At 45.8% G+C, this 13,960-nt stretch overlaps 1 protein-coding gene across 11 annotated transcripts in view; it reads left to right on the forward strand.

The window, feature by feature from the left end:
• The window catches only part of RYR1 (ryanodine receptor 1), a 247,739-nt gene that overhangs the window by 114,203 nt on the left and 119,576 nt on the right, over nt 1–13,960 (forward strand). For all 11 annotated transcript variants that reach the window (XR_010183151.1, XM_063937896.1, XM_063937900.1 and 8 more), the window contains 13 exons: nt 1,394–1,549; nt 1,804–2,077; nt 2,243–2,357; nt 2,846–2,978; nt 3,064–3,158; nt 3,293–3,428; nt 3,607–3,793; nt 4,395–4,506; nt 4,872–4,992; nt 5,153–5,322; nt 5,524–5,744; nt 8,148–8,238; nt 8,432–8,572. Coding sequence is in view for 10 of the 11 variants with exons in the window: in XM_063937896.1 (XP_063793966.1) it covers nt 1,394–1,549; nt 1,804–2,077; nt 2,243–2,357; nt 2,846–2,978; nt 3,064–3,158; nt 3,293–3,428; nt 3,607–3,793; nt 4,395–4,506; nt 4,872–4,992; nt 5,153–5,322; nt 5,524–5,744; nt 8,148–8,238; nt 8,432–8,572 (1,952 nt within the window). In the remaining variant the exon portion in view is untranslated. The remainder of the gene's footprint in view (nt 1–1,393; nt 1,550–1,803; nt 2,078–2,242; nt 2,358–2,845; nt 2,979–3,063; nt 3,159–3,292; nt 3,429–3,606; nt 3,794–4,394; nt 4,507–4,871; nt 4,993–5,152; nt 5,323–5,523; nt 5,745–8,147; nt 8,239–8,431; nt 8,573–13,960) is intronic.

Raw genomic sequence — 13,960 nt, forward strand, 5'->3', positions numbered from 1 at the left:
TATCAAACAAGATGCGGCACTCACTGGTCCTAATGTAAGAAGGGAATGAACAGAAGGATCAGTGGTGTGGCGATGAGACAGCTCAGATGTAGGGAAAACACACAGCTGCCAGTAGCATAAATATTTTCTCGCTAGCACACTTAGAGCAACTGGGACGTTTCTTCCTGTTTACTGGCTGGTCGCTGTGGTGCGCACCTCACAGCCCAGGGGGAGTGGGGAAGGACTGGACAGTGGCGCTGGGTACTTCCTGTTACCGGGGCATCAATATTAAATTCTGCCCTGCGGCTGCGTCCTCCATATTCACTCCATAGCAGCTCCGCATCCCGATCACAGCCCGTGTCTGATCAGTATGCCACAGGCGGTATTGGCAATGAATTGGCGCGTGCGCAGGGGGGGGGGGAGAGTTCTGTGTAATCAAACCCCTCCTGCCTGCGCCATAATTACCGGCTCTGCTCTGTTGGTGTCCGCTCTCCTGGGTGTCGAGTGCTGGCAGATCGCAGCGGTGGAGAAGCAGCTGACTTAGGCTGGAGCCTAACGTAGGTCCCCGGCCCCGCCCCCTAAAATCCGGCACCCGGGGCACATGACCCCTTTATAAGTATGTTGTTCTCCATTTTATAGTCGTACCATGGTACTTCTTGTGTCTGATCCAGAGTCGCATGCAAAGTGACTACATTGGGATAAGAGAGGATGGCACCTGTGTGCATGCTTTGTGACAGCTCCCTCCTCTCTGTTGCACAGTAGAATCTGGTCTATTGTGCATGCTTAGGTCTTCGGGAACATGGCTGCCGTGCCGTTTTCCCAGTGATTTCTGCTGCTGCAGCATTGACTCTGGACTCCAGAGAGGCAAGGATACTTAGGATGGTGCAAGATGTGGTGTGTGGTCTGTTGAAACTACCCGGGAGCGAGCAAGGTTGAACATGGGTTCAACCCAACTTGCTGTGCAGTGTAAATGGGTAACACGGGTCGATGTGACCCAGCACCCATTCACAGCAGTGGAACAGCCGGTGCTTGGAGATGCTCTGGATTCCTGCCTTACTAACATAACACCTGTAGCTGTACTCAGAAGAGGCATTGCCATATTGATGAATGATAGTTCCCCTTCTATTGTTAAACTGGCCACTGTTTCCCTTGTCTTTCAGTCCTCTGGCTTTGAATCAATATAATTAAAATGTATGAATGGTTGAACTTGATGAACCTGATTCTTTATTCAAGCAAACTGTGTATCTATCTCTTCCTTAATTTTTCCTTTTCAGCAGTGTTGGCTATCGTCCTATTTCTGCTATCCATAAAACGGATGAATAATAATTTCTGCAGTTTCTGTTCTACATTTTTGGCCATTGTCAGAGGTCGGTTTGTATGAGGTACATTAACAATAATGTCTTTTAACCCACAGGTGTCCACATGGAAGGGGAAGAGGAGGAAGAGCAGGAAGACACAAGCCTGACCAGACGTCTCCTTAATTTAGTGGAGAAAGTGCGGCACCTGCGGGGCAAAAAACAGCCAGAACCTGAGCCAGAAGAAAAAGTAGAAGAAGAAGAGCCGAAGCCCAGTAAGTGAGGGATTATGGTGTGGCGGTTAGTTTTGAGTTTTACTAAGCAGGGAAGTTCATAGAGTGAAGAATCTCTCTTTGTTCCTGACCAAGGAACTCACCTCTTGGAGCATCCATGGTTGGGATTGAGGATAGAAATGGTAATTTCCTCTTGATTGGGGCTGTGACATCTTATGGTTCAGGCTGGTAAACCTTTCTTCATATGATACACTCTAGTCATCATTCATTATCATGTACTTTGTCTTTAAATCCAGGCACCTTGCAAGAGCTCATCTCTCACACCATGGTTCACTGGGCACAGGAGTCTTTCATCCAAAGCCCTGAGCTGGTCCGAGTGATGTTCAGCCTGCTTCACCGCCAGTACGATGGGCTAGGGGAGCTTATCCGAGCCTTGCCTAAGGCCTACACTATCAATGCTGTATCGGTTGAGGACACCATGAACCTTCTGGAGAGTCTGGGACAGATTCGATCTCTGCTCATTGTGCAAATGGGACCCGAGGAGGAAAACCTGATGATCCAGAGTATTGGGTCTGTCCTAATGCATCTTTTTTATATCTTAAATAAAAAGCAATTTGAATTTTTTTTTTTTAAATGTTTGTACAGTGTTTACTATGATGATAATCCAGTATATTTATTATGTGGCAGTTTACCATTCTATATGTATCCTGATGTCCCAATTGTCTCTTTTTCTAGAAACATCATGAACAACAAGGTCTTTTACCAACATCCCAACCTTATGCGAGCTCTGGGAATGCATGAGACTGTTATGGAAGTCATGGTTAATGTTTTGGGTGGTGGTGAATCCAAGGTAATTCTACAGAGTTGTCAGAGTAGTAATATAGATGGGGTTCAGAGTGCAAAAAGAGGAGGTTCTTTCCAAGTTGTGTTCTCCTTTAGCTTTGTTATATAAATATGGACTAGCTGGAGAAGGTGGGAGGGTTTGGAAAGGGGGGGGGGAGGGAGAGTTTAAACTCCAAGAGATAACTGTTTAGTGCCTACTCCTCAGCCCCTCCTCTAAACCCAGAGTCACAGTGTCCCCAAGATGAGATGAAAGAGGAAGGGTATTGTGATGGAACATGAATGAAAGGTAGTTGGTGTTTTGAACTTGGGTTCATACCTAGATACAGTAGCTGGGCTTCCAGATAGGTGCATACTGCAGTATGTGCAATGTAATCACATGGTGTAGTACTGTTGTAAATGTCAGTCTATTGCAAGCAACAAAATAAGGATTTTTCATCACAATATATTCCATCTCATTTGCCGTTATTTGTATCAAAATATACCTCATCTCAACAGGAGATTCGATTCCCCAAAATGGTCACCAACTGCTGCCGATTCCTGTGCTATTTCTGCAGAATCAGTCGGCAGAACCAAAGAGCCATGTTTGACCATCTGAGCTACTTGCTACAGAACAGTGGTATTGGTTTGGGTAAGTCCACCACTGTGTACATCTCGAACTCCAGGATGCTTAACGGAGCGCCGTGGTCTAAATTCTCTGTGTGTTTGCATTGCAGGGATGAGAGGGTCAACTCCTCTAGATGTAGCTGCTGCTTCGGTGATTGACAATAATGAGTTGGCTTTGGCACTGCAAGAGCAGGACCTAGAGAAGGTGCGACAAGAGTCCTCAATTCTGAGTAGTGTCCTGATATATATCCGTATTCACCAACAATCACAATTGTTTTTATTTTTCTCATCTGTTCCCTGATTGTTTCCAATTCAACTTTCCATTCCTCTTCTGTACAGGTTGTCTCCTATCTTGCTGGCTGTGGCCTACAGACCTGTCCTATGCTGCTGGCGAAGGGTTATCCTGATATTGGATGGAACCCAGTAGGTGGGGAGAGGTACCTGGATTTCCTGCGTTTTGCTGTCTTTGTAAACGGTGAGTGTGGAACGAGAAACTAACTTGTTGACTCATCTAGTAGTGTTTGGTGTCTGGCTTCGGAAAACAAACTTGGAATTGGTATTTCTTAAACTAGGAGCCTTTAAAAAAATCAACCCATATCTGAACAAAATATAATGTCTACGGTGTCTCCTGATTAATTTATTTCTATTCCCAGGTGAAAGCGTGGAGGAGAATGCCAATGTGGTGGTACGTCTCCTGATCCGACGGCCAGAGTGCTTTGGTCCTGCCCTCAGGGGTGAGGGAGGCAATGGTTTGCTGGCTGCTATTGAAGAAGCTATCAAGATCTCCGAGGACCCTGCCAGGGATGGGCCAACAGTCAAGAAAGACCGTCGCAGGGAGTTGTGAGTAGAATTTTCCTTCACTCCTAAATGTACTCTTGATGCATTTCACAAAATTGTCATTGATCTGTATCACAACCATTGATTACCCGAGGACACTTATTTTCTGTCTCCTCTGTCTTTCACTCTGACATCTTTTCTCACATTGGGGCTGATGTATCAAGCAGTATAAAGAGTGGAGAAGTGCACAAGAGGAGGAGTTGCCCATAGCAGCCAATCGGTTTTGAGGAAGCATTTATCAAGTACACCCTATAAAATGATAGGTAGATGCTCAATGGTTGCTATGGGCAACTTCTCCACTGGTCGAAAATGTCAACATAGACATAATATCTGCATTGCCATGTTGACACTGTGAATGTCATCAGTCCATGTTAGTGTTAGGCTGTGGTTCGGGTAGGGTAGGATTGGGGCTCAAATGCGCTAAAAATGATATGTTGACAAGCTGACATTCAAGCCATGTCGCCATTGTGTTGACAATCTGAATGTCGATATTTTGTGCCACACCCTTCTCAGCAGCTTCAATAATTTCGGCATTTCCCCAAATATTCTTCTTATTTTCTTGCATATTCTTAAATCATATTTTCCATCTCTGCTCCTTCTCCAGGTATGGCGGGGAGGAAGTCCATGAAGAGAACCGTGTGCACCTTGGCAATGCAATCATGTCTTTCTATGCAGCTCTTATTGACCTGCTGGGTCGCTGTGCTCCAGAAATGCATGTAAGTATGAGAAGGCTCCTGCGTATATTTTGTGTATATTTATCATGCTCATGGATTTCTGCGTTGGCCTCTACATGGGGCTGATTCTGTGTTGGACATAAGTGGATATTAGGAGGATACTTCGCATGCGGGGTAGAAAGTAATCGCTGTGATCATGCACACATACGCCCATGCAGATGGCAAGTGTGGACTGATTGTCTAACGTCCACTTTCTCTCTGTGAAATGGGCAACTCTGAGAGGTAAATGGGCAACAGCCATGTGGACATATCGAACTGGTCCATCTCGTGTGGGAGTGTTGTGGGTTTGTAGTTCGACTTCCTCACTACCTTGTGCTACTGGTTTATGTTTCACTGCTTTCCTGCAGCTAATCCAAGCCGGTAAAGGTGAAGCTCTGCGAATCCGAGCCATCCTCCGCTCCTTGGTACCCATTGAGGATCTGGTGGGAGTTATTAGTCTTCCCCTGCAAATACCGGCCTTCGGAAAGGGTAAGACGTGCAGGGTGCTACTGAACAGAACTTAGCTATTTATCATTCTTAGCTGAGCCTAAGGGAGGGCTGAAGTATCAGGCCACCAAACATTGGACATATAAGAGCCATGTACTAAAATGACAACTTATTTTCACCCTGTTTTCATTTATTTTACTAGATGGCAATATCATTGAGCCAAAAATGTCTGCCAGCTTTGTACCAGACCACAAGGCGCCAATGGTTCTGTTCTTGGATCGTGTCTACGGCATTGACAATCAGGATTTCCTGCTGCAAGTGCTGGAAGTTGGGTTCTTGCCGGACATGAGGGCAGCAGCCTCTCTGGACACTGTGAGTTACTCCACAGCCCCATAGCCACCTCTTGTGTTTAGCCATTTTTGACTGTCATTTTTATATTGTGTATTCATGTTATGTTGCGTTTTATGTTATTTTTTTGTTTCATCTCAACTTTTAATCTTCCTTGTGTCTGTTTTCCACTTTCCGTACATCATTAGATAACATTCATTATCTCCTCTCTCCTTTTCACCTCAGGCCGCCTTCAGTACTACAGAAATGGCCCTATCCTTAAATCGGTACCTGTGCTTGGCAGTTCTCCCGCTCATCACCAAATGTGCCCCTTTGTTCGCTGGCACTGAGCACCGTGCCATCATGGTAGACTCCATGCTGCACACCATTTACCGCCTGTCCCGCGGACGCTCCCTCACTAAGGCTCAGCGAGATGTTATTGAGGAGTGCCTAATGGCGCTGTGCAGGTACAGCAGTCGTGGGATCTCTGTTGTGCGGAACCAGGGGAGAATTCTGCTTTACTGACAATTCCTTCTGTAATTCTTGTACAATCTTTATATCTTACTCACAGGTTTACAGATGCAGCCCTGCTCATCTATCCCTTTAATAGGATGAACTGTGCCAGTGCTGTCGGACTTAATCCGCTGCTGTAATGACTTAATCCCCTGCTGTATTGTTCTCTCTGTATTTGTCACTTTTATTCTCTGTAATTCATCCCTGAAGGGAGCGCCCATTGTACAAGTATAGGGAACAAATCAGAGCTATGTGATGTCTGTTCCTTTTTGGACAGGTTAAAAGACAGAGTAGTTAAGAAAACAGTCATAGCTCATCCTACAGATGTGTTCTCACTTCTCATGCACCTAGAGTCTATACAACGTAAGGTGCGATACAGTCAGCGTGACTGAGACGCTCGGAGAGGTGTAGCGTACTGTACTTGTCTTTACATTTAGAATTGCAGACACAGCGAAACACCACACACAGTGTCCTAGAGGTGCTACCATAGGTGCAGGAAGTGCAACTGCTATGGGGCCCAGAGCTGAGAGGGGCCCACCTTCCCTGTCACAGATACATGTGTTATATACAGGGTGTAGATACCATAGGTGCAGGAAGTGCAGCTGCTATGAGGCCCAGAGCTGAGAGGGCCCCACCTTCCCTGTCACAGATACATGTGTTATATACAGGGTGTAGATACCATAGGTGCAGGAAGTGCAGCTGCTATGAGGCCCAGAGCTGAGAGGGGCCCACCTTCCCTGTCACAGATACATGTGTTATATACAGGGTGTAGATACCATAGGTGCAGGAAGTGCAGCTGCTATGAGGCCCATAGCTGAGAGGGGCCCACCTTACCTGTCACAGTTACATGTGTTATATATAGGGTGTAGATACCATAGGTGCAGGAAGTGCAGCTGCTATGAGGCCCAGAGCTGAGAGGGGCCCACCTTCCCTGTCACAGATACATGTGTTATATACAGGGTGTAGATACCATAGGTGCAGGAAGTGCAGCTGCTATGAGGCCCATAGCTGAGAGGGGCCCACCTTACCTGTCACAGTTACATGTGTTATATACAGGGTGTAGATACCATAGGTGCAGGAAGTGCAGCTGCTATGAGGCCCAGAGCTGAGAGGGGCCCACCTTCCCTGTCACAGATACATGTGTTATATACAGGGTGTAGATACCATAGGTGCAGGAAGTGCAGCTGCTATGAGGCCCAGAGCTGAGAGGGGCCCACCTTCCCTGTCACAGATACATGTGTTATATACAGGGTGTAGATACCATAGGTGCAGGAAGTGCAGCTGCTATGGGGCCCAGAGCTGAGAGGGGCCCACCTTCCCTGTCACAGTTACATGTATATACAGGGTGTAGATACCATAGGTGCAGGAAGTGCAGCTGCTATGAGGCCCAGAGCTGAGAGGGCCCACTTTCCCTGTGAAACTTAAATTTTTCATCACTGGGTACATACTGTAGGGGCCCTTGCAAACTTTTGCCTTGGGGCCTGCTATATACTGTATCTTGTTATGCCCCTGGACCTACTCATTATAATGTGGTATACAATTAACTGTAGCCCATTATAATGTTACACAATATGGACTAGAGCACTGCAGTGTCTCACAATATGAAGTGAAGGCACTATAGTGTGATAGATATATCTTTTATACAGATGTGTCCTCATAAACTGTGGCTCAAGTTGCGGCAAACATCCCCTTTGCATGCGCCAGGACAAAGCTGACTCAGTTGCACAGAGCGTATTTCTCACTTAAAATGTGCATCTTTTTCGCATAGATAACTGGGAGCAACAAAACTACTGCGCTAGATTACAGTGATCAATTTTACGTGCACCATTTGTACATCTGTGTGTGAATGGGTCTGACTCTGGGTAAGAAATGTTCAGATGTAGCGACTGCGGCTGTTTCTCCCGCCAATTTCTTTTGTGCGTCATACGTGCTTTAAAACGAATTCCTGCGTGGTTACAGTCAGGGGCGTAGCCAGAACATTGTGGGTCCCATAGCAACATTTTGAAGGGGCTCCTTTCCCAATACTTCCAGAGACACTCCTCTCTGCAGCAGTTGTTAGTTTTATGCCCCATACTAGTGCCCTAGTTCACATTATGTCACATTATGCATCACAGTACCCACAATTCACATTGACATACAAGCAGTGCCCCAGTTCATATTATGCCACATTACAGTGCCCCCAATTATATTATTTTGCAGCCGGTGAAATATTCTTTGTAGGTTTGTAATCTATGTAGGATTGTTATTACCTGTTTTCACCCTAAGGTTATTTGCTATGTATGTAGCCTCTTGATAGACCTCTTGATACATTTTGCTGAGACCAGTTGGTTATACTGAATCTCACATTGACTCTCTAGATATCTCCGTCCGAACATGCTGCAGCATCTCCTGCGAAGGCTGGTCTTTGATGTTCCAATTCTAAATGAGTTTTCCAAAATGCCACTGAAGGTAAGGACTTGACTATTTTTATGTCTGCCGTCATCAGGTCACGTTCATTTTTTCCAGTAATGCTACTTAGACTGCCTTTCTTGTGTTAGACAAGAATTCTTGTAGAGTCATTTTTTTGGAGCACTGTTACCGCCTGCTCGGTCCAAAGTATATGCTCTTGTGCCATGACCCACGTCATCCTTGCCTGTTTCAGCTACTCACCAATCACTACGAGCGTTGCTGGAAATACTACTGTCTTCCAACGGGATGGGCTAACTATGGTGTCTCATCAGAAGAAGAGCTTCACCTCACTAGGAAACTCTTCTGGGGAATTTTTGAGTCTCTGGCTCACAAGGTAATGTGGTCATCTTACTAAATGCTATTTCTTATATACATTAAGAACATCACCACTGTGTTTCTGAAGATTAATCTGGAAGTCTTTATTTCTGCAGCGGGGTACACTGGTATTCCACAGGGAATAACATTGGGGGTGTAGAGTTGGATCTTGATCGGAGGCACCAACAGTCTAAATGCTTTGACTGTTCCCAGGATGCACTGCACCGCCTCCTCTATATCCTCGCTTCCAGGCACTGGAGCTCAGTTTTGTAAGTTGGTGCCTGCAGTGCAGGCAGCTAACAGGATGTGCTGCGTTAGGCAGCCCTAATAAGAGCTTTTTGTGAGAAGAAAGAAGACTTCAAGGGCCGCAGCATAGGCACTAGATGCCCTGGATGTCACTGACATTCTGTGCTGCGGCTCCACCACCTCCCCCAGTGGCGCTGCATACTCCCGCGCCCTGGTTGCCGGGTACTTGCAGCGGAGTCCCTCCGGTTCCCATAAGGCACACATCACCGCTGCTGCTCTCCTGGATCGTGTGGCCGCACTTTAGGGAGGAGGTAAGAGGGTCCCCCAGGTGGGACCCGCCGAAATCGCAATCCTGACACGGTCCCAGGAGACGGACCGCGCCGCTGGTGTGGACACTGTGGCCGTGCAGGGACCCCACTATATCCACCAGGGCAAGGAGCACAGGTCGGATTTACTAAAATCTGTTTGCTATAGGCTCCATAGTACCCGGTGGTGAAGTCCAGCAGAGGGGATAAGGCGCTTACCTGCAGCAGTAGCGGATCTAGACTTTACTTTTAGGGGGGACGGTTTAAGAATCATGGCCCTCTACTCATAGCTCCTCCCACTTTGTTATGCCCCTCCCATTTTCAATATTGGAAAAAAAAAAAGAGAGCAACAGAAAGAGAAAGAGAGGTGGGGAGAAAAAGGGTTTTGAGAGAAAGAGGAGAGACAGAGAGGGAAGGTGAGAGATAAGGTTGCGTAAGACGGGGGAGGGTTAAAAGAGGGAGAGGGGGTGGGGGAGAACAGGGCAGAGAGAGAGGGTGGATACAGAGAAAGAGAGAGAAAATATGAGAGAGGAAGAAAGAGCACATGAGAGAAAAAGAATGAGCGAGAAAGAGAAGGGGTGAGAGAGAAGGGACGAGTGGGGGAGAAGAAAGAAAGAAAGAAAGGGGTGAGAGAGGAGACGAGGGGAGAAGAAAGAAGAAGGGTTGAGAGAGAGAGGGGGTACAGGTGGCACTGTGTACCACGCTGTCCCCACGATACAATCGTCACTGTGTGTGTCCCTTCAGTACAAGCAGCACTGTGTACCTCGGGTAGCAGCAGGTCCCCCTTCTCATCAGCGCCGGCTGCAGCGGGTCCCCACTTCTGGTTTTTGTGGGATCGAGACATTGGGCAACAGCATCAGAGAGGGGAAGAAAACGTGCTGGATTGGCTGGACTCCTCCTCCTGCTAGTACTGGGATGACAGTGCTGCTGCATGCACCCTCATTGCACCATACTGCCGCAGGTTTCTTTAAAAAAAAAAAAAGTGGGGGATGTGGGGGGAGGTTTTTGCTATAGGTGCAAAAGTACACAAAAAAGGCCCCCCGAGGCAGTGAGCGGAGAGTCAGCTCACGCTGCCACCATGGGGCTATATTTATCCTTATCCATCTGCCACTCTGCACTGACTTAGGGCTGTGGGGGTGTATCTATCTATCTATCTATCTATCTATCTATCTATCTATCTATCTATCTATCTATCAATCAGGGACGTGCGTTGGGCTAAACAGCTCAGGAGGCACTGGCTAGCACCAAAGACAGATTTAAAGGTAATGTATGAGTCAAAGGGTACATCTGGGCATTATACACAGGTGCAGCAGTATAAACTCCTAGAAATTTGCTGAGTTTTGATCAGAGATGTGCAGAAAAGATAAGCAGATGAGACACTGCCTCACCTGCCATAGACTTTTTGCTCCACAGTTTTGGCTATAAAAATTATTAGAATAATACAAAGAAGATATTTCAAATATATTCTTTATATTTTTTATATACTTTATACAGTCAAAACTCTGGTTCGAACGATAGTATGACAGGAAAGGCTCTGCCTCACCTGCCTCACCCCACCGCACGTCACTGTATATATATATATATATATATATATATATATATATGTATATATTAAGGCCTCAGTCCAGCTTAGTTTAATACTGAGCCTGCACAGGGTGTGTCTAGCTGGTGCATTCCATAGGTGTTAGGGCTGTTTACATACCTATAGGTAAACAGCCTATTCAACATATAATGAGGATATATTCTTTATATATATATATATATTTTTTTTTTATTATTTTTTTTATTTGTGAGTGTATCTGTGTGTGTGTGTGTGTGTTCGTTTTACATTAGTACAAATTACATGCTGTGAACCCCATTTACAATTCCTGTTTCCTCCAGGAATTTGGTGTTCGTCCTACAACACATGGCCACTGAAGGGGGCAGGGGTGTTGGTAGGGTTCTTCACATACTGCACAATATCACGTACTGCACAGCATATAGTGTGTGCCAGTGGTGCACTCGCGCACACTTCATTTATTTATGTATTTATTTTTGTTAAAATTATTCGTGGCTGTGTGTATGCATGATATTAGAACAGCATCCACTTGCACGGTGTGTCTTATACATACGGGTCCCAATAAGGACCTCTGCCTGTTCCTCCTTGTGCAGCGATGGCTGGTGTAATGGCTGATTTACAGTCACCGTTCTCCGCTGCACGGAACAACGTGAGGCGGCTAAGTCTGTTTCAGTAATACCGTCTGAGCAGCCACAGCGCTCAGTCTTACTGTGCACGGTGTATAAAAGTCCATGTATAGATACAAGTAGTCATCTTTTGTCTCAGAGTTTACCGTTTTACTCTGTGTTACAGTCTGACGATTCAATGCTAGTCCTGAATATCTCAGGAAACAGATGAGGTTTTATTAAATCCCGATAGACGCTTTCTGTGCAAGCAATTTCTGTTTTACTATCCTTTCCCTAACTAACTGTGACATTTCGTCACCACTGGACTCTTTAGTTTAACAAAGTTAACTATTCCAGTCCCATCTGTAACAACGCTATAAGAACGGTCCCAGCATAAGCAGAGAGCCCTGCTAAGTCCTTTTATACTGCAGCAGTAGTGTTGTTTAGAATTGCTTTAGTTGGAGTTTGGGTTAACATGCCTGTAGTTGTGTAGGCGACGCAACTCAAATTAGGCCTACAACAGGGTCATTCCTCGGACCACCTTTTACTTCTAAACGATCACATTTGCGAATCAACGGAGTATTTGGCTACGGTATATCTGGATATTGGCCAAGTAAGTTCTCGTTATTATTGCGGACGCTTTGAGGCCAAGGCTGATTCACAAATGGTGAAATGCTGGTGATATGTTATTAGTCCTTAAAACAACAAATTAGGTTTCTCAGGCTACTGGGGAAAAGTCTGTTTTCCTACCATTGCACACACAAGTTCCTAAAAGGACATCCGATAGTCCAGCGTTCAAAGTTTTGACACCTCAGTCCTTTTGAGTCCGTACTCAAACAACAACCGTACACAGTACACGTGGTAGAGAACGTGCTTTTCAACAAATCACTAGCCGTTGTCAACACACAAAGCCAGCTGACACACCAGTGGCATGACGGCCTTCCAGCCTATCTCTGCTCTTCGGTTGTATGAGCATTTCCTCAAACATTTCATTTGATGTTTCAAAAACAGATAGGTGGCCCTGCAATTTCGAGTTCAAAGACTACACAATGCAGTTCAATGGTTTTCCACCAATGCGTTTTTTAAGGACACATTTGCCTGTGTCAGCAGACAAGAAGGCAGTGTTGTAGACCCCTATTCAGTCTCTTGTAGACTCAGCAGTTTTAATTTATCTGGAACACAGGTTCAGGGATTATATACCAATTTTTTTTTTTGTAGTACCAAAACCGGACGGCTGAGTCATACCGATATTGAACCTAACAGGGCTCAATCAGTATGTCACTTACTACAAATTCAAGATGTCGTCACTGTGGTCAGTGATTGTGGGTCTAAACCGCAGGAATTCAGGTTTTCACTGAATCTGAAGAGTGCGTACTTACACATTCCAGTTTGGCCACTGCACCAGCGTATTTTCGGTTTGCGGTAAAACAAAACCATTATCACTCAGAAACTGTCGCTTGGTGTCTCATCAGTGCCTCCGGTATTCACAAAGTGATGTCTGTGAAAAGTGATGTCTGTGTTGATTGCTCAGCTCAGATGCATGAAAGTGATAATAGTTCTGTACTTTGGCCCTCATTCCGAGTTGTTCGCTCGCTAGCTGCTTTTAGCAGCACTGCACACGCTAGGCCGCCGCCCTCTGGGAGTGTATCTTAGCTTAGCAGAATAGCAAACGAAAGATTAGCAGAACTGCTACTAAATAATTCCTTGCAGTTTCTGAGTAGCTCCAGACCTACTCCTAGATTGCGATCAGCTCGGTCCGTTTAGTTCCTGGTTTGACGTCACAAACACGCCCTGCGTTCGGCCAGCCACACCCCCGTTTCTCCAGACACTCCTGCGTTTTTCCCTGACACGCCTGCGGTTTTTAGCACACTCCTGGAAAACGCTCCGTTACCACCCAGAAACGCCCCTTTCCTGTCAATCATTCACCGATCCAGCAGTGCGACTGAAAAGCGCCGCACGAACACCAGCAAATCTACTAAGTTTTGTGTAAAATAACTTAGCACATGTGCTCTGCGTACCATGCGCATTTAGCAACAAATCGCAGCATAGCGAAAATCGGCAACGAGCGAACAACTCGGAATGACCACCTTAGACAACTACTCAATACATTGTAACAACACATACTCTTTCAGCATAATTTACTGCCGTACATTGGCCTAGTTTAACATGATTTTATCTGTCAGCGGTAAAAGCACAAAGTGTTCATCATCATAGTACAGTTAGTGCTCTAACCACGGACAGTCTCGGTGCACTTATGCATTCGATTGTTAGTAAACATAAGGGTGCCTTTCCAAGCACTCCAGTTCGTAATATTTCACTCACGTCCTTTTCACCTTAATCTGCTCGTACAGTGGTCGGGCTCTCATCTAGAAATCATCAGAGAGAGCGGTTGTCTCCAGGGGCCAGAGTATCGCTTCTCAAGTTTCTCCAGATACAACATTCGGAGTCTGTACTTGGATTTTTCTGACAACGGACGCAATTATCAACTGTTGGACAGCTATAGTCCAACATGGTCAGCTTCAGGGTCTGTGGTCAGACCAGAAAAGATTACTGTCAATGCCCGGGAAACGGCTTTGCACAGGCAGTTCACATCTTACAGTCTCACACTGTTCATGTTCAGTCAAACAACGTAACAGCAGTCGCATACTTCAAGAAAGACTCAAAGTAGCATGGCCATGCGAGACATTTCTTTA

Source organism: Pseudophryne corroboree, chromosome 8, assembly GCF_028390025.1.
Source record: "Pseudophryne corroboree isolate aPseCor3 chromosome 8, aPseCor3.hap2, whole genome shotgun sequence".
NCBI lineage: Eukaryota > Metazoa > Chordata > Amphibia > Anura > Myobatrachidae > Pseudophryne > Pseudophryne corroboree.